Source organism: Stegodyphus dumicola, chromosome 5, assembly GCF_044657685.1.
Source record: "Stegodyphus dumicola isolate Sdum_Otavi_A_Nest chromosome 5, ASM4465768v1".
NCBI lineage: Eukaryota > Metazoa > Arthropoda > Arachnida > Araneae > Eresidae > Stegodyphus > Stegodyphus dumicola.
Window position 1 is genome coordinate 195345276 of NC_140772.1, and position 19810 is coordinate 195365085.

The window sequence follows — 19810 nt, forward strand, 5'->3', positions numbered from 1 at the left end:
CTAACGTATGATTTAATGTTTTCATGTATGATGTTATGTTCTAATGTATGATGTTCTAATGTCATGAGTGTTTTACTTTCAGCGCCATTAAGGCACAATTACTTCAACCGAGCCGGAACACAGCTAGCAAGTGAGCCAGCTAATCACGGCATAATAAAGTCATGTCATATCATAACGTTAATCTGAAAACTTTAAATGCGATTTTTGATTATTATTTTTATGTTTTTATGATTTATGTTCACAGCAACCATGATAACTTTAAGAGTTCTTTATAGAGCCATCTGAAATTTTTCACACAGATTTTGCGCATTATTATGCATAATGTAGAATAGGAGTTAAAAAATTAGCCTTATAGATTCTAATTATGTCATTTTCGTTCAATAACTTTTGAGTGTTGATTAGCATATTTGGCGGTATATTACTTGTCGAATCAATATTTTTCAGTTGTACTACTTCACTGTACTTCATTTATGGTTAGTATATATAACATAAAGTCAAAAATATGTTTTTACTATCATTATTTCTTGTAAGTAATGGTTTTTGTGAATTCCGATCTAAAATTTTCAGTTTTTTCCATAATTATCACAAAGTAATGACTTTCTTATCACTTCTGGAGTGATTATATTTAAGCGCGAGTGCACTCCAATAAAAAATATCATAAATTCAGAAATATAACAAGCGTTTTGAAAAACGTCCTTAACGATGTTGGTTACCTTATTAGTTTGAGTATAAAGAATACCTTCTTTAGTACAGTACATATTTTAGTCTGTATAAAAGATCTAGGAAGGAATAAAACATAAGATCCCATTTACAGGTTTTTAGGGAATATATTAATTTCATTTTCATAGTTAAATTTTTTTGCGTACATAATATTACCCTAACAATTATGTTCTCTTTATGCAATCATAATAAATTTTCAAATAGGATTTTATTTGTTTTTTGGAGGATAGAAATAATAAAATAAGTTTTTTTTTCAAACAAGATTTTATTTGTTTTATTGTTTTTTGTTTTATGACTCTTACTTTGGGAATCTACTTATACAATCACTTTCATTCACAATCATATTCATTCCTTGCATTATAATTTTATAAACCGACAACAATGCACATTGTACTATAACTTATAATTAACTTTCTTAATACTCCTTAAAAGCTTTTTACTTAGAAGATTATTAGCCTAAAGGGCGTTAGCCCAGAAGGGCTATTAATTTCGTTTTGACAATTTGCGTCGATTCACTATAAATGGCGAATCACTTTTTAAATTGATACCATCAAATATTAGAGTCCTATATTATATTTAAAGAAATTAGATTATGAAGAATCTGCATAAATGTGTGTATGCTTCTCACATTGTGATAAAACAACTGTACCTAGAGCCATCAAATTTTGAATGGAAACTTAAGTTCCGAATTTGGAATTTGTTTTATTATCTATTTCATATTTTACAAAGCATTTATGAAGTTTTTATTAAGAAACTCAACGATTTCAAAGCGAGCAATGGCAACACTGTACGAAAAATAAATTACCTCCAGTGTGCGAGACTGCGTATCGGAAATTCTAAAGATATACTCTTGCAAATATTTTGTGATATTACTGTTGAATTGAATTTTATAGTTTAAGCGCGAAGAACATGATATTTAATAAATAAACGCACAAACACACAAAACGTTAGAAAAACGAATCTTTGGGCGTAATGTAAAACCTGAAAACTTCTTTTTTTTTCCCAAAGGTTTGTTATTATTTTAATCATATATGTAGAAAATGTTAGGATTTTCGAAGCACGAAACTCAAAATCTAATTTTGCTTTTTCCAGGATTCGGCCCGCTGATCGTATATTTTTAGCTGGATTTTTTAACCATTTACACAACAGCTTCCAACATATTTAGGCAAAAATATCATACATTACACAAAATGTGATATGTCTTAATATATGCGTCAAGAGCTCTCCTTTTTCTTTTAACGTAGATTAAAAGTAGTTGTCTGCAATGACAGTTATTATGAATTCATAATTATGCAAAAGAAAAACGGAAAGATTTCATTAACCTGAATTTTCTATTAACCTCTTAATTTTTTTCGATTAACATATTACGTGTGATAACAGAATTTCTTTCCCTTAATGGATTCTGTGTGATATCACCCTTTATTTTTTCTTTTAATTTGAAAATGCACCAAACATCAGTTTTTAAGCGATTTAAAGAAAATCGACCTTGCATTTTCATCGCACGTCTGAGAAGGTTAAAGTTAACGATACCGGAAAAGACGAGTTCACTGAAATAACGTATCTAACACCTTCTAGCTCGTTAATTGACATGAGCAGGAGTTCTACTTTCTACAGCGCGGAAACAAAAAGGCGTTTGGGGAGTGGAGTCGTGCAAAGTGTCAGGCATCCCGCTATGTTCACATTAATCGCATGGCTGAATCTACTTACGGCCTCCTGTGGGTGCCCAGAGATGAACTGCTATCACAGCTAGAATTGGCAACAGCATCTTCTTCCCGTCTGCGAAAGAGAAATGAATTCGAGGTTAGGACAGAGCAAATACAATTATTACAATCAAAATATACTTTTTTATTTCTTCTGTTTTTGCTACAAGAGAAAATGTAACATCTTTCACGTATGATTGCTAAGACTGTTAGCAATTTCGGAGGTAATCAATCTAAAATATTGGTATAGAATCTAACTGTCGAAAGATGATTCCTGTAGGCTCTGTTATCTCGAAAAAAAATTATTTTGCTTAAGTACTCATAACAAAGCTCTTAAAGACTGTTTGTATATAATTTAAAGACTCAGCAATGACTATACGAAAAAGTGTTTTTTTTTTTTTTTTTGAAGACAGGTAAAGGTAAAGGTAAAAGTATAAGGGGGCCCCAGCGATGCACCATAGGTCAACTGGTAATGCCTTCCCATACTAACTCTTAAAAAAAAGGGGGGAATTGCAAGTTTTATAGAATTTACATAGACTGAAGCTTTCCAAAAGGTCTAGAATTTGCCTATTATGGTACATCGTGCAATCCCACAGTACGCCCTGCATCCAGTATTTAATTAAAATACTGATGTAGGACATAAGTAGATTACAAAATAGTCGGAATACAATTTGAGATTCACATGATAAATTGAACATCTGATTTGGTGCTACAAAAATACGAGATAAACATAATTAATAAACAGATAAACATAATGAGATAATTATAATTAGTACTGGCAACACAATGTTAAAATGAATTGTAATAATAATGCTAAAGAGGTGGGTGTCCATGCGTTATTTCAAGACAGTTTCGCTTAAGGATTTTAAGCCTATCAGGTTTTGTGTCACTTGATTTTATCTTCTTGCTTATTTTGAATCAAGAATAAATATGCGCTCAGCCGCATTAGAAACTGCAGTACCATAGTTAAAAGCATCGCTGACAGCCTGGAGTGACTTCTTTCCTTAGACACCATGCTGTCAGCAGCCCGTTCTGTATATATATTAATTTAATCAATGTCTTCTGGCTTTCTTAATCCAAAGGCGCTTTGTCCCTATTGTTTTCGTTTTGCGATTTTGCGTTGAATCACTATAAATGTCCGTTTCACTTTTCAAACTGTTGCCAAATGTTAGAGACCTGCATTATATTTGAAGAAATTAAATAATGAAAAATCTGCATAAATGTATATATATTTCTCGCATTGTGATAAAACAACGGTACATAGAGCCATCGAATTTTGAATGACGTAGTCCTCCTACGGATATGGGCATATGGAAGACCAAATTTGAAATTTGGAATTTGTTTTATGATCGATTTCATATTTTGTAAACCTTTAACGAATTTTTGATTAACAAATTCAAGGATTTCAAAGCGAGCAATAGCAACACTGTACGGGAAAAAAAAAACCTTTTTATCTCCAGAGCGCGGAACTATGTATCGGAAATTCTAAAGATACGCTCATTTTAAAATTATTTTTCGCATTTCTATTGAACTGAATTTTATAGTTTAAGTGCAAAGAACATGATATTTAATGATAAATAAAGGCAACACAGAAAACGTTACAAAACGCCCCTCTGGATGTAATTTAAAATCTGAATTCTTTCAGATTTTTTTCTTTTCTTTTTTTTTAAATCTTTTATTTTGTTTTTAATTATGTTTAATATTATGATTAATCCAGAGTTCGTTTAATGTATTTCATAATTTGTAATGTATTTCTTCAGATTTCCTCTTTACATTTGTACCTGAGTCTATACCATATCCTTAACATACCTCTATGCCTAACATGTACCATAATGGTGAAAAGTGTTTCCCTTAGTCTCAACAGTCCCCACCATGCACCTTCTTTCGATATTCTGGTCCTTATTTCAATGTTCCTCGTTTAGCGTGGCCAATTCCCGGAAGCTCTAAATGTAATCAATTCCCGAAGAGCACAGTACTAAGTTCTTTATTTATATTTATTTATTTATTTATTTTTAATTCCATCGACGGGATTCAACAAGCTGAAAAGCACCTAACCCAGTGGGCCAGTTGTTCCGTCGTTGGCGAAAGGAAAGAAAGTCTATTTTGACGTTATTTCCTCCGGTAAAATATCCGTTGTTCTTGTAATAAAATATATTAATAAGTTTCTTAGTTTAAAATCGAAGCAAAACTGTATTATATACCAGACATTTGACAATATATTTACTTTTATGATAGTCTTTTCCCACAGAATAAAAGCAGTTTGTTTTGCATTTTGTCACAGCCTGCATATATGCAATTAAGTAAATAAAACAACAACTCTGCTTAGTAAAATGGGTATAGAAGTATTTATTAAATAATATCAATGAAATTTTACATTTTTACTTGGGACATATTTATTATCAGATAATTGAATCAAATATATCATAGATACAAATATGTTGGCGAATACCTGGAAAGCATAGTAAAGGGATTTTAAGTGGAGGATGATATGATTTTGAAGTAAATAGTTCTAATAGATTTGTTATTGAAACAAAAGGTATAGACATGACATAAATTGAGGAACTCAAAAGAAAAAAGGAGCACAGTAGGTGTGTGAATATAAAAGAATTTAAAAAAGATCTGTACCAATATATTTTATATACGTTACACTATTCATAAACTAAATTATGAGAAATTCCTAAATAGTGCAGAATAATGTACAAAAGTTCTTTCTTTTTAATATCAAAGATAATTTTGCTTACCAACTTTCTTCAACGTAAGAGAGATGCAGTCCAATGTAATTCAAAATACTTACGAAGAAACACTATTTAATGCATTATTAACAGAACAGCCAGTATCTTAAAAAAATTTAAACTTTAACAATTGGCAAGGAAAGAGTTTAATTCCCACTCTTCATAATGTATTAAAATAATACGTTAAATATAACCTCTACATAGCAAGCTTTTTAAGAAGCTCAAGTAGAACTGCATTTAAACACAATTAATAATCTAAATTTGTGTGATTATTTACTTTTGTCTCCCTAACGTTCATTCATTAGGATGATAATAAAAGGATAAAATAAATAAGAAAGTAAAGTATTTTAACAGCAATATAACTTAATGTAAGTAACAAAATTTGTTTATATAAGTAACAAAATATCTCATGGTAGAATAAAGACTGCCATACTGTGCAGCGGTCAACAAACTTGTCAATAAATGAAGAGGAAGAAAAGAGTAATTTACTCCTTTTTCCGTTTATTAACAAGCTTTTTTCTAAGAATTTTTTTTCTTTTGTATCATTACAAACTTTATCCTAACTCTGTTCCAACATTTTTTCTGATATTCTTAATCTTTGTAACTGAAACCTTTGAAGATTTATATTTTGTTAATAAAGTCATTAAAAGGGTATGATCAAAACTAGAAACTGTTTCCTTCACCTTTTTGAAAATCGTGATAGTGATTTTTCAATTTTGAAATCAGTCTCTATCTTTAAATGCATACAAATTGAGAACTCGAAAGAAAAATGGTGCAACGTGATAAGTGTGTGAATATAAAAGAATCTTATAAAGATCTGCACCAGTATATTTTATACATATTACGCCATTCATGTACTAAATTATGAGAAATTCCTGAGTATGAATAGTAAAACGTATTGTACAACAACATTAAGAATACATTAAAAATCAACATTAAGAGTGACGCAATTCAGTGTAATTCTATTAAAGGTATTTACGAGGAAACGCTATTTAATTCTATATTCTATCTATTTCTATAGTCTAGAAACGCTATTTAATTCTATATTCTATCTATTTCTATAGTCTAGAAACGCTATTTAATTCTATATTCTATCTATTTCTATAGTCTAGAAACGCTATTTAATTCTATATTCTATCTATTCTATTCTATATAATTTTGTAATTAAATTCTCTAGTTTATATATACTTTATTTTATGCTATTCATAACTTTCTATAAAATATATGGCTGGTTAAATTAGAATGATTTTAATGAGAAGCAAAAATATTAACGAGATATTCCTTTAGTGCGGTAACTGAAATTAGTCTTATGAACTTCTATAATATTAAAATCTATCATGTGCTGTAACCATCCTAAACACCTTTTCTTATAGCACGATTTTCCTAACACAGGAGTTCCTTCACCGAAGTACATTTAAATATAAAAGTTAGATTTAAACGTTGAAGATTAATTCGAAGAGCATAAGTTCCTGTTACGAAGTTCGTCCATTCTTATGCCTCTGTAAGTCTTTAAATTGCCAATAATATTTAGACAGAGGAGAAAGTACACAGAATTCGTTATTAGTTCTATGCAGTGAATTTTCTGTGTTTCTTTGGAGTAATAAATAATTGAATATGCGAGCATTTGTGGAATAAAGAAAAATGTGTGGACGATTTTCCTTACATTTAAATATATTCCATGCCCCAGAAAAAATATAATATCCCTAAAGGGATACTTTATATGTAAATGAATCTTAGTAAAACACAGTAATATAATCAAAAATTTTAAGGAGGAAGGAAACAGAATTTTCTAAAATTTTAATTATGTTTTTTATCTTATTAATTGGTGAAATTAAATATTAGAGATGCGAACAATTCGTTCATTTTTATTAAAATTTCAATTTTATGGGAAACATGATCAGATTCAGTTAAAAATAAACACACAAAAAAGATACTGAATGAAATATCTTTAGGATTCGAGGAAAAAAAAAAGAATAAATTAAAATTAATTAAGCAATTTAATTCCATTACTTTAACATTTATTTTCATACTTCAAATCCGAAGCAAATACCAAAGATAAAAACATTGTAAAAAATATTCTAGTAGAAAGAAATTGTAGAAGAAATAAAGCTTGATGATTAAAGAACAATTAAATTAGGCAAAAGAACAAACTTACATTGAAGCAGCTTTTTGAACAAAACTGCCGATTTTAAGGGCAATCAGGTTTAGCTATCTCTTTGTCAGAAGCAAAAAAGTAAAAAAATTTTTGCTTTTCAAAAAAAGGGTTCTATATATGATTTCCCTTAAAATCGGTAGAATTTTATACAAGATCTGAGTAAATCTAAGGTCGTATTTTTGCCAGTGGACTCTTAATTGACTTGTCACATTACATGCTTTTTGAAATTGAATGAATCAAAACTTAATTTATTAAATCTTTCTTCCAATAAACAAAAGTATAACGAATATTTAAATTGTGAAATTTGATATTATAATGAATGCATTTAGTACATTACAGTTTGGCAGTCTGTCACATCATTGATTAAAAAGTATCTACGGACAAGAGTGCTGTTTCTCATATAATTTTGAACTCATTACTATGAGACAACATTTGCTCTTCATTTCAAACCTAAGCTGCATTTCTTAATTTCTAATAAAATTGTTCGATAGTCTTAATCAAGCGATTTTTTTCAAGTGAATAGCTGCTAATATCAAGCTAACGCAGTTGTGTTTTAAAAGTAAAAATAGAAAAAAAAGTATTAATACGTAGAAAATAGTAATTTGGAAATGAAATATGCATCATATAAGTAAACATAAATTAATTAAAGGAAGTATGTTGCTGGTGCGATTGAAAATATCGGGAATGACGAAATCAGAAAGATATTTACAAGAAACCGCTTGCAAAGGTTTTCCAGACGTTGTTTCGACGATTTTCGACTTCAATCCTATTTAATCCTAAATATATCAGAATATATCAGTCAACAATCCTATTTAATTTTCTTTCATACTTTGTAAATATATGCGTTTTGAACGAAAAGAAATTTTGCTTTGGAAGTTTCTCTAAATGATGAATATAGCTGAGATAAGAATAGATATAAATTCTTCTTACAATAAAATGTACGACATAAAAATCGTTGAAATGTTACTTGAATTTTTTTTCTCAAATATTTCTATATTGTAAATTTCAATTAGCGATATAAAACATTTGAAATGTTGTAAGAGTCTGTAGGGCCATTAGGTTATATTGAAGCAACAGACATGAAAAATGAGCAATTCCATCGCCTGAACTTAAACCTGGACCTCTCGAATCCGCCCTGAGTGTGCTGTTACACCACGAAGGGATATTGGAAGGAGTGAGAAAATACCTTATCAGTTCTTTGAGGAGAACACTCGATCAAAAACAAGATTTTTGTGATAATGTATGACGGTTAAGGAAGGTATATAGTGCACGGAAATTAACGACGCTCCAATAACTAGAACTTAGAGCAGCATGACGATTAAATCAGAGATTTGATGTGCAGCGATCGTCTTTTAACAGTTAAGGGTATTATAGAACAATTGCTTTTTCCAAGCAAGTTTGAAGCATCATTCGGGTCGCGGGCGTTGCTTCTCAAATTGTTCCAAAATCAATAACTTGTTGAAGTGGCACAGAAGATGTTTCCTCTGAGTTCTTCGTAAAACACATTGTTACCATTGATGAAATATTAATCGGTACTTTTGATGCTTAAAGAACTAAACTATCAAGTAAATGGCACTCAAAAGATGAAGCAAGACTGAAAAGATCAGACCAAAGTCGATCAAAAATCAAAGAAATTTTGAGTGCGTAGTATTTTCCTAACAGACTTACCTAACATCCTTTGGGAAGATTTTGGTCAGTAGTTGACAAATTCTGACCAAATTCTTAACAAATAATGTTATTTTGAGTGTTCTGCAGTATTTCCATGAAGTAATTCGAGAAAACGATTTGACATGTTGCGAAATAATTCGTTGAGTTTGCGCGATAATACACTCAAAATGCTTTTGTTTCTCATAAATATTTAACCAAAAAAATCAAATAATAAAGTTCCTCAACCCTTGTATTAATTTAATAATTTAATAATAATTTAATAATAATTAAAATAATAATTTAATGAAATTATGTGTCTTATGTGTCTTATGGAATCATTCCAGATACATTTTGATCACAGCAGTTTACTGTTTTATGGTTTTTGCCTTAGTCTTAAGCGAACTAAACGGTATTATATATTAAGGCTAACGAACAGAAAATAAAGTGAAGTAGAATTTTAAAATAACATTAGCGGTTAATTATTAAATAAAACTTGAAGAAAATTTAAAATATACCTCACTAGCCCAAATGTGAAATTTTTCTAGATATGACAATGCAATTTTGAAGCCATTCAGGTCTTATATATGCAGATTAACATTTAAAATGCACTAAAGGGTAAAAAAATACTAATAGATCCCCGTGAGAGTATAGAACTGCAGAAATACAAAGGGAATTTATTCTGCGATGATTCAGAAATATTCTATAGTTCATAAACACCACACTTCGTGCACATAATTCTGATATATTTAGGAGGCGTATGACATCTGCCTTCCAGAATGTGTTATGTGGCATTTCATATACGCTGAATAAAATTCGATATTCTGTTAATTTCGGTAGCCGTAACACTACTTCAAATTGGAATATTTATTCCTCTAACCATAGTCTCTAGACACGTGTATGGCTGCTCATTATCTTGTTAAGGTTTAAAAGAGGCGAAATACTTCATTGTTATCGCATGAATACTTACAGTTTCACGGGATGTAAAACGCATACAGTGTTCACCTGTCAAAGATATTTGTAGACATATCAGAGATCCCAATGATTTTCAACTTGATAAATTTCATAGCTACCATAATCTATAGAGGCTGTCATTCATTTTTCAGTTTTATAGCTTCCTGAGGTTTCCTTCACTCAACAAATACTTTCATTTGCTTGAAACAGTTGAAAGCGCAGTTGGTCAAATAAGAATACTTGTTTTCAGTTATCAAGTGACCTTTGTCAGAACTGCCGAGTCAAGTGAGTTACATAGCGTTGTGTCGTGTATTCATTAAGTGCAGTTTGGCTGTGTGTTAGCTCCTAAAGCCAAAGCATGAAAGGAACGTTTGACTGTCCTCATGTTGAAGTATGTGAATATCATAAAGACCATTACCTATTCTTCTGCTCTGTTACAAGTAATCTGTACACCCGAAAACCCACCAATCTAGACCTTAACTTTAAAAGACTCAACGCTAACTATATCCAAAAATCATGAAAACACACCAAACGCTCAGCAGAACCGTACCAATCAAAAGTCACACCTTAAAACCGAAAACAAAAACGCGGAAAGAACAATAACTAGGTGTGAGAACACAGAATTCTCACAGTGAACACGGTGGCTGTATCGATTCTTGAATCGTTATCGCGCCCTGCCACGTGCATCGCAGTGGATAAAAACTGGAAGGACCGGTTTTGTCTCTCGCTTTTTGCCTGTCGTCGTGTTAACGAATGTGTGGGCCTTCGGGCCACACACACAGCTCTCGCCATCGTCCACGGTAAAACATAATGTACTCGAGCTGATGTTCCTTTTCATAAGATGGAGGAGAAAATATGTTCTTGTACGAAGAATATAAGAACTCAGGTAAACTTTACTGATTAGGCTGCGAGGTAAAAAATTGTTCCTGTGCTGTGACTCAACGTGTATAATCCTGACATTTGGATGTTTCGAAGAGACGACCATGTGCGCCAAATTCAAGCCTATCTACAAGAAATCTTTTCTCTTCTATTGCGAGTAATTGCACTGCATATTAATTAAGCTTCTTGCAAGATGCTGATAAGTAATGGGCCAGCGATACTATAGGATTAGGAATTACAATATACAGAAAAAAATGAACGCTGTGACAGTCCCGTAGGACTAACGAGTAGGACATGTCGAAGGGCATTCATGAATGTGTTTTTTTTTATAACATATCGAATATAGGCTAATCAAGAAAAGTGTGTTTTTGTGATTTATCTAGGCTAATCAAGAAATGTGTGTTTTTGTGATTTAATAAATGTATATTTAAAAGAGAGCTACTGACTCATGCATGCCTTATTGGGTAAGTCATTTTATTCTTATTATTAAAAGTCATGCAATGTACTAACCACTAAATTTTTAGTTTAACTATTTACGTGGAATTAATTCGCATTTGATACTCTTAGTATAATTACTTTAATACGATCACGGCCAACAACACCACACTAGGTTACTCCAATAACTCAATCCGAACAACTTGAATAATTTCCATAATTCTTTAAAACATCAAGTGCAGTGAGCTGAGCCCATGAACTTTATTTTTGAACTTTGTATTGAAAAATCTGAACAATCTTGCCTGTAACAAATATCCTCACATAACGAGAACCAGACATTCCAATATATTAGCAAAATCGAACCCCATATGTTGATCTACTTATATAGAAATGTAAAATTTCCGGTGCAACGATCTCCAAAGTACCACTCTACTATACTTGCGTAATCCAATATTGTAATGAGTGAACTTAACAGCGTGAGTTATGTAACTTTGCTTAATTTTATGTTATCATCCTCTTTTGTTTAAATGTAACAATTCCAATGTGTAACTCCACTGTTCCTTAGGAGAAAAAGTATACAAATTAAAATTTTTCATTGAAAACATTTACCTTTCCCCGATCCGTTTGGAGCAGCGACGCGTCCGCGTTTTAGTCTCATCCAACGTCTATCTCTACGGAACCTTCTGTGACTTCATTCGGGTGTCAAACTCTGGATAGTTAGTGTACTGGTAATACCTGTTCGATTCTGTACGGAAGTCTCTGGTGCCCTTTGCACGTTTATTTGTTTACCTGTTGAAGTTTGTTGAGGCCCAAGCATCTTTAATATATAGCTCAAACAGAATAATCCCCCTTTTTCAATTTCCTGTTTGACTTCTCTGTTAATCTTAGATAAAGGGGTTTAAACGTCTCATTGCAAATTGTTATTATAATCCAAAGAACAGATTATGAGAAGTTTCAAAATCGTTACCTTGTTCACTATTTTTTTTTACGCTTCTGAAGAAAATAGGTCAATAAATTCTTGAAGAGCATAGAAATTAAGCTTTGCTGAAGAAAATAGTTTAATTTGGATTATGTTTGCCCTTCTTTTTTTTCCCTTCTATAAATGCTAAAAATTTAAAACTAATAATCGGGCTTTTCCAACACTTGTCTGAATGTTTGCTAGTCTGCAGCTCTTATGTACCTTTTTTTGTATACATTTGAGTATTATATTGCCACAGTAACGACTTTGCGGGCACAAAATACACGGACCAGGTTCCCCTGCCGAAGGGAGCAGTCAATACTGTCCTAGAAGGTAGGTGGGTTCGGTTCTCCGAGTACGTTGGCGCGGCGGCCAGTCTTTGACCCTTTGCTCTGCGCCCTGCATAGTGTGTTGTGCCTTGTGAGCCTAAAGACACCTGCTTAAGATGGGGAGTAACTAATGGGCGAGCCTTGTTGTGGGAGCTTAAATGGAAGCTGGGCGAGTAATCACTCATAACTTATGTAACCTTATAAGAAAATAGAATTTACTACTCCTAAAGATTTACTACTCAATACTTTTAAATACAGGATGTCAGTTAAAGAAGTTATGAAGTATATTCGCTCTCTTTCCAGCACTCCCTAGTGGTGTAACAGTAGCACACTTGGCGCGTATTCGAGAAGTTCAGGTTTGAGTCCCAGCGAGGGCATTGCACATTTTTTTACATCTCCTGCTTCAAAATACTTAATGACTCTACAAAGTATACAATTTCATGCTCTTTCTTAAGAAAACTATGAATGTTATCAGCTTCGTTTTTTTTATTCTAGACATAGACAACAACTGTGAAATTTTGGAATTTCATTATAGATGGCGCTAAATGTCTAACAGAAAATATCATATACTGAAAGCAAAAGTAATTTCAGCGCCAGACCATTTGGTTTCGGTGTGACAGGAGCAAAAGGAGGCTAAAAAGATGGCATCCGTATTAAAGTTTCATAAAGGAAAATCCCGAAACCAAGTATGAAACTTCAGAAAGATGCATAAGAGTGAGCCACCTACATGAAGGAACATCGATCAGTGGGCAAGGAACTTCAACTATTAAGTATCTTCATTATTACTAAAGCTTCACTAAAGCTTCATTACTGACACATGTTTGTGCAAGTAAAATAATTAATCTTTAATTCTGAAGTCTCGGGTATTGCAATACAGTGGTGCTTCTTTATACTGTCATCTTTGGATATTTGCAGCTGTCTAGACCAATAATTCCTGGTGCGTTTTGCTCGATATGACAGCCTAATTGAATAGCTACCTAGTTCTCCAAATATTATTCTTAGTATTTATTGTTATTATTATTGTTATTCTGAAGGACGGGCTTTATTAATGACTATGCCTGCAAAGAAAAATGACGGCCTGTCATTCGACTCAAAGAATGCATTACTAAGTCTTCTTTTATGCACTGTCTCACATTCTGCATTTTACTTGGATGAAACTAGACTATCATTCGCATAGTTTTTAAGCAACCAAAAAAAAAATCTTCTATGGAGTCCTACTAACAATTTATAAAAAATTTTGACCGTTTCCTTAATTTTAAAACTAAATATAAGGTATTATCTGTTATGGTTTTCATGGTGTTGAATTTTAAAACTAATGTTCTTGGTGTTGAATTTCATGGCGAAACTAAGATTCATAGTGTTGAATTTTAAAACTTTAATACCCCATACGAACCAAATTTGCAAACTGATTATTTATTCAAATTAAAAGATAAAATTTCCTGATTGGTTTATATGGTATTTTCTCTCTCCTTCCAGCACGCCTTAGTGATGTAACTCGGAGCGTATTCAAGAGGTCGAATCCCCGCAATGGTATTGCACATTTTTCATGTATCCAGCTTAAAAAAACCTAATGACTCTATAATGGCGCCCGAACTAGAAGGTGGGGAAGGATAATTCGTCGCTACCAAGATATGACGATTGGGCCCCTTTATCCCCAGTCACTCTTTAAAAGTGCAAGTACATAAGGTATTTTCTCCCTCTTTTCAGCATGCCTTCATGGTATAAAGGTAGCAAGCATACTCGTCGCCTATTCGAGAGGCCCAGGTGCGAGTGCCGTTGAAAGACATTGCTCGTTTTTCACGTCTCCTGCTTAAAAAAAACCCTGATGATTCCACAGAATTAATAAAAAATGCTGCTAAAAACGAAAATCCAGTAAACAGCGCAATATGACCAGAAACGTAAAATTTTCTCTTTGAGCCAGATTCGTCTTTTAGCCACAGAATTGCTACATGCAAAACTGATGCATTCTAGTCTACAATCATAACTAGTCACATTTAATCACGCAGTGGTATTGCATAAACAATCAAAATGTACATTTATGTTACACACACATAAAATAATATGTAAAGGTATAACTCAAATTAGCAATGTCCCTCGAGTCTTTATTTTAATATGTCTACCTTCCCACTCTGTTCTAAAAATAGTAATAATTTTCCCTGGACTGCATCATTTCTAGATTAATTCCCTATATTTTTACTTAACATGATAATGATGTAACTAATTCGGAACTTAAGCCTCAACCTTTTCTCTGAGCAAATCTCCATAATGGATAACTACGCACTTCTTTCTGCACCTCGGCCTAGATAGACTGCTGTTAGCTGCTTTCATCGTATATCAACAATATCAAAAATGAAAGGCAAGATTAGAGAGCAAGGTGAATTCTGCCGCAAATTTGAATTGAAACAAGAAGAAATTTTTAATGTTTTTGAGATAGTGGTTGTAAAGTTTTAGAAACCGAAGACAGATATGATGGTATGAAAAAGTAGTTGTAACTATAATGGTCGGTTAAATAGTTATTTTATTCTTAACATATGCAACCAGACATAATCAATCTAGATAGCAAGTGGAGTGGAGAGTGAATGCGACATGTCCAAGATGAAATATTGGTTCAAAATGAGTTAGTTTCGTTTTGCTTTATTTTGATTGTTAATATTTAAGCTTCAAAAATTATTATTGGCTGAAGTTTTACGTAAGTCTCTGCTTCAGTAGCGTTATAAAAGGATTACTTATTTAACTTCAGATTATATAGAAAGATTACTTATTAACTTTACGTTATAGAAAGATTACTTGTTTAGTTTTATTTTTAGAAGGTTTACTTACTTTAGAAATAACGCAGAGTTTTTTTTTTCCCTAAAGAGTTACTATTTTTTAGAAGGAAAGGGAAAATACCCAGATAAAGAATTAAGAAATTATTGCAAATTAAAGCTAATATTTTGATTTATATATTTTTATCTTATGTATATATATATATTGTTACGAATTTGGTATTTAAAAAGCTAATGTTAGTTCAATTAGAAATTAAATGGTTTTATTTCTCGCGCAGTGCAGCGCGTGACGAATATTAAAAGAAAGCTAAGCCGGAAAATTGAAAATACAAGAGCGCGTGCATTAAATAAATAAATATCTCTTTTTGATTTCGAGAAAGTACTGGAAAATTCTAGCGCGTGATTTTAAAATCTTATAAAAGGAGGAAAACATCTCAGTTAGTAGTAGTTGCTTAGTTTGTTGTTGTTTAGAAAACTACTGTTGTTGATTGTAGCGAATTCGCGGATTAGCGTTCTTTAGCTGTTTTGAATTACGTTCTATTGGATATTTGAGTAGTTAAAAGATAACTACTGTGAGATATTGTAATACTGCATGATAATTTGAGAAAATTTAAGCATTTTTGTTGTGATAATAATAAATTTTTGTTCATTTTTCATCGGACTTGTGCATTCATTTCATAACGAACCCGTACGCACGCAACAATATATATATATATATATATATATATATATTATTCCTTGAACTACATATGTCAGAAAAATGTATGTAAAGCAAAATTTTACTTTAGTTTGCAATATTCCCTGAACTCTCTATATTAATTTGGGTATTTCCCCTTTCTTACTTAAAAATAGCAATTGCTTACAATAAGTCGCTCTGAATTGCGTTATTTTGAAATGAAACCATATTACGTGATGCTAATGACTTAGGCACATACATAAATACTTCCGCCAATAATGATTTCAATTTGGGAACCGAAAGTTTTAATTAAATAGCAGAGATTAAATGTGAACTGAAAAGAAATCAGGCTGAACGCAACTTCATCTCGGAAACGTCGCATTTGCTTTCCGTTTTATTCTCTAGCTAGATTGCTGTCGGTGCTTTCTTTCTTACCTCAGTTTCTCAATACAAAATTCATTCAAGAATGCGAGGGCGTAGCTTTATCCTTTAAGTATCAAACGTGTTTCTCAATAAAAATAAGGAAATGTTAGTTCGGAACTATGACTGGAAACGCTTCTTTACACATTAACGTGCCATCAGTTTCTAAATCATTGCTTTGCTTCTAAACTCCGCTGGCGTTTGTAATGTGTTATTGCTGTTTTGTTAGCACTTATCAGAAGGCTTAAGAAACAGTTGATTATTTTTTTATCTTCAAAATTTAAACAAATACGTATATGTTGGCTGTTAAATTAACGTATTATTTTATACAAGCTGTCGCTATTTCAGATAAGAACAAATATATAAAAGGGTTAAAAAATGTTCAACTAAAATCTGTAATATAAACAAATAACATGCAAATGAATTCTCCCATCAGAAAAAAAAAATGGTCATGCCTCTCGGGTTAACCGATTAAAAATAATAAATTTTTATCAATATTATATGATGAATTGTTTTCGGTTATACACCCGAGCACTCCTACAAAAAATTGCGTTAAACCTGTTGATGACAAATTTAAATCTTCCTGCTAAGCATCAGAAAAAAATACGGTTTGTATTCTTGATGTCAAATACCATTATTAAAAAGAAGGCATATTTTCTTTATGCTAAATATCAGTAGCAGTATTACGATAGGTACGTTTATGACAGAGCTTTATAGCAAATGATTTAAAACAAATGCTCTCAAAAATTCGAAAATTACCATTCAATAAAATATCACATAAATGTGTACAAAATTAAGATACTTTTCTCTTCGCCAGAAGGACATGAATGTCGATATATTACATAACTATTTAATGATAAATAATTTTGCCATGGTTTAATAATTTCATTATTAAATAATAATAATAAAATTACTATTATTGTTAATTTAAAAATTTTCCCTATTATTAATTATTAAATCATCATCATCATATAAATAAATTAATGTAAAATTATTCAGTAATAATAATTAAATAATAATAATTATAAAATTATTAAAAAATTTCCTTTATTTTACACATTACATTCAGGAAAATTTACATCTAAAATTAGCACTAACAAATATACTTTAAAAATTAGGTTTTGAAACAAAAATTCTATAAAAATTAATAAAAATATTCTTATATTCTAATGCTAACTCAATTTTGAGATATTACTATGGGATTTTAGCTTTAATACCCATCATCTCTAAGTTAAAGCACGAAACTAATTGTATATACGTAAATTAAAATAATCATCTTAATACGATAATCTCAAAGAGTTAGTTCGTAATCACTCTGATTACGAATAAAATGTGCGTTTGGAAACCGGCAAGAAAATGGCCTTAAAGGAAACTTAAAAGTTAAATATTCAGAGGATAAATAACTACCTGATGGTTTGTTTTACAGATAATTGTTATTATAAAACGTGTAGCTAGATTTCATGACAAAATGCTATTTTTACTGAAAATGCAGATTTTGATGCCTTAGATAACATATGCAGTTTAAATATAGCGACGGAAGATAATCTGTAGTACACTGTTGTTTTAAGATATAAACTAAATTAATTCCTTATCTATAATATAAATTTAATACTAACCATCTTTGATATTATATGCAGCTCTCTTTTTAGTCAAATTTTATGCAATTTTTCATATATGGTTTTTAGAAAAATGTTTTATGCAACGAAATTTATGGCATATAAGATTTAATATTATGCAAATATTTCAAAATGCAATCGAAAAGAAACACAAAAAAACAGAAAAGTAAATTATGAACAATAAAACCAATAATAAAATATTTCAATAAATTAATCTTTTTGGTTTTTGAGTAGGTAAATATTAGTTATTCGACTTGATCAATATTTAGAAAGCTAACAGACTTAAGTGCAAAGGTATACAAGTATTTGCAATGAATGTACTTACAACATCCTTTTTATGTGGTATGTAAAGCTATATATATATATAAAAGACTAGGTAGCAATTTTATTGCAAATATAAATTCTCAGAATTTTCCTTTTTAAACAATAATTGAGAATAAAATTGAGTTGGATATTTTTGTTAAAGCATAATTTAAACTGGCTAAAAAATCTATTAAAAAAGACCTGGGCTGTTTTCCTAAACATGGTAGCATCCAAAAACAGTGTAAAATCAGGACACATTTAAGAAATAAACTATAAAATGCATGAAAACTGATAAACAAGGAAATAATACAATTAATAAAATCAGTTTGAAAATAGATTCTAACTTTAATTAAAATCAGAATCAATGATCTGTACTCGCCGATGATAAATGGGAAATAATTCTTCATTTCTTCCCCCCCCCCCTTCTAAGTCTCAAATAAAAAAGGGAAAGTTCATCAAAAATAATAAATCCTTCCGCTTACAGAAACAGTTCAAGATCACTGCAACTCGTACAAGAGCGAAATTTGTCTTACCTGCTGTCATCGTCCAGTCAGAGAAGCGAGTACGAATTTCTCCTGCTTCAGGATGTGGACGAAGAGGAGAACACAACAAGAAATAACCTTTCTCTCTCTCCACTTCGGAGGCGAGTGACTCACGGCCGGGCCTGCCCCTTTATCTTATGACACAAAAAACCAGTGGCACAGCTCCCGCGATCTGGTGCCGGAGGTTTGAGCCCGGGTTGTCGATCTCGAAGCTTTTTAATGGTGTAACTTTCGCTCCTCGTGGTCAAAAACCCCTGCGTCTGTATACGGCGCCGCACTGAAAACCTGTCTAACCCCCGGGCGGAACAAGGAGATTTTTATAGCGAAGATCAAGAGGAGGGAGAGAGAAGGATGGGATGAAGGCTGTTCGAAGTGATACCCGCTGTTACGCCATCTTTGGTCAGCAGTGACACTCCTTTCTAAGATGCAGGGACTTGCATTTCCGGCTCTGCGCGTTATAAGTAATGAGATCTAAATTAAAGAATGAATATGTAGGTGTGCAAGGATGACTGCAGATGATGATTTCTAAATTTTACTTCTTTTTGAGAAAATAATGACTAGTATTTCATTATGTATATATATTCCTCACCGTCTTAGCGGCTGTCGCTTCTCGATGCTTCGTATTGCGATATGGTTGTGAATCTTGTCAGCACAATTTCGTAGAATATTTTCGTTATTAAAAATTGATATGAAAACATATGAAACAAATCCCCGTTTTATTGTGATTTAATACGCAATTTATAATAAGAGAGTTTCTATTAACACATTTTAAATTGTGTGAAAGTGGAAGCTCATTGATACCTTAATCTTACTGTTCGCATGAACAATTTTAATGCAGGAAATTAATGCTACATTCTTATGTTTTACAAAATGAACAGAAAAGTAAAATAAAGTTTGTTAAATACCTTTTATTATTTCTATGCTTAATTCAGCACTCTCTTGTTTATAGCTCAAGAATTAAGCCCCCATTATGATAAGAAAT

General features: G+C 31.6%; 1 protein-coding gene across 1 annotated transcript in view; it reads right to left on the minus strand.

The window, feature by feature from the left end:
* The window catches only part of LOC118186876 (uncharacterized), an 81913-nt gene extending 62840 nt beyond the window's left edge, over positions 1 to 19073 (minus strand). Inside the window, exons 1-2 of the mRNA XM_035357045.2 lie at positions 18820 to 19073; positions 2428 to 2496 (exon numbers count right to left, since the gene is read on the minus strand). Coding sequence (XP_035212936.2) covers positions 2428 to 2496; positions 18820 to 18829 — 79 coding nt within the window. The 5' untranslated portion in view covers positions 18830 to 19073. The remainder of the gene's footprint in view (positions 1 to 2427; positions 2497 to 18819) is intronic.
* Between the last annotated feature and the right edge of the window lie 737 nt (positions 19074 to 19810).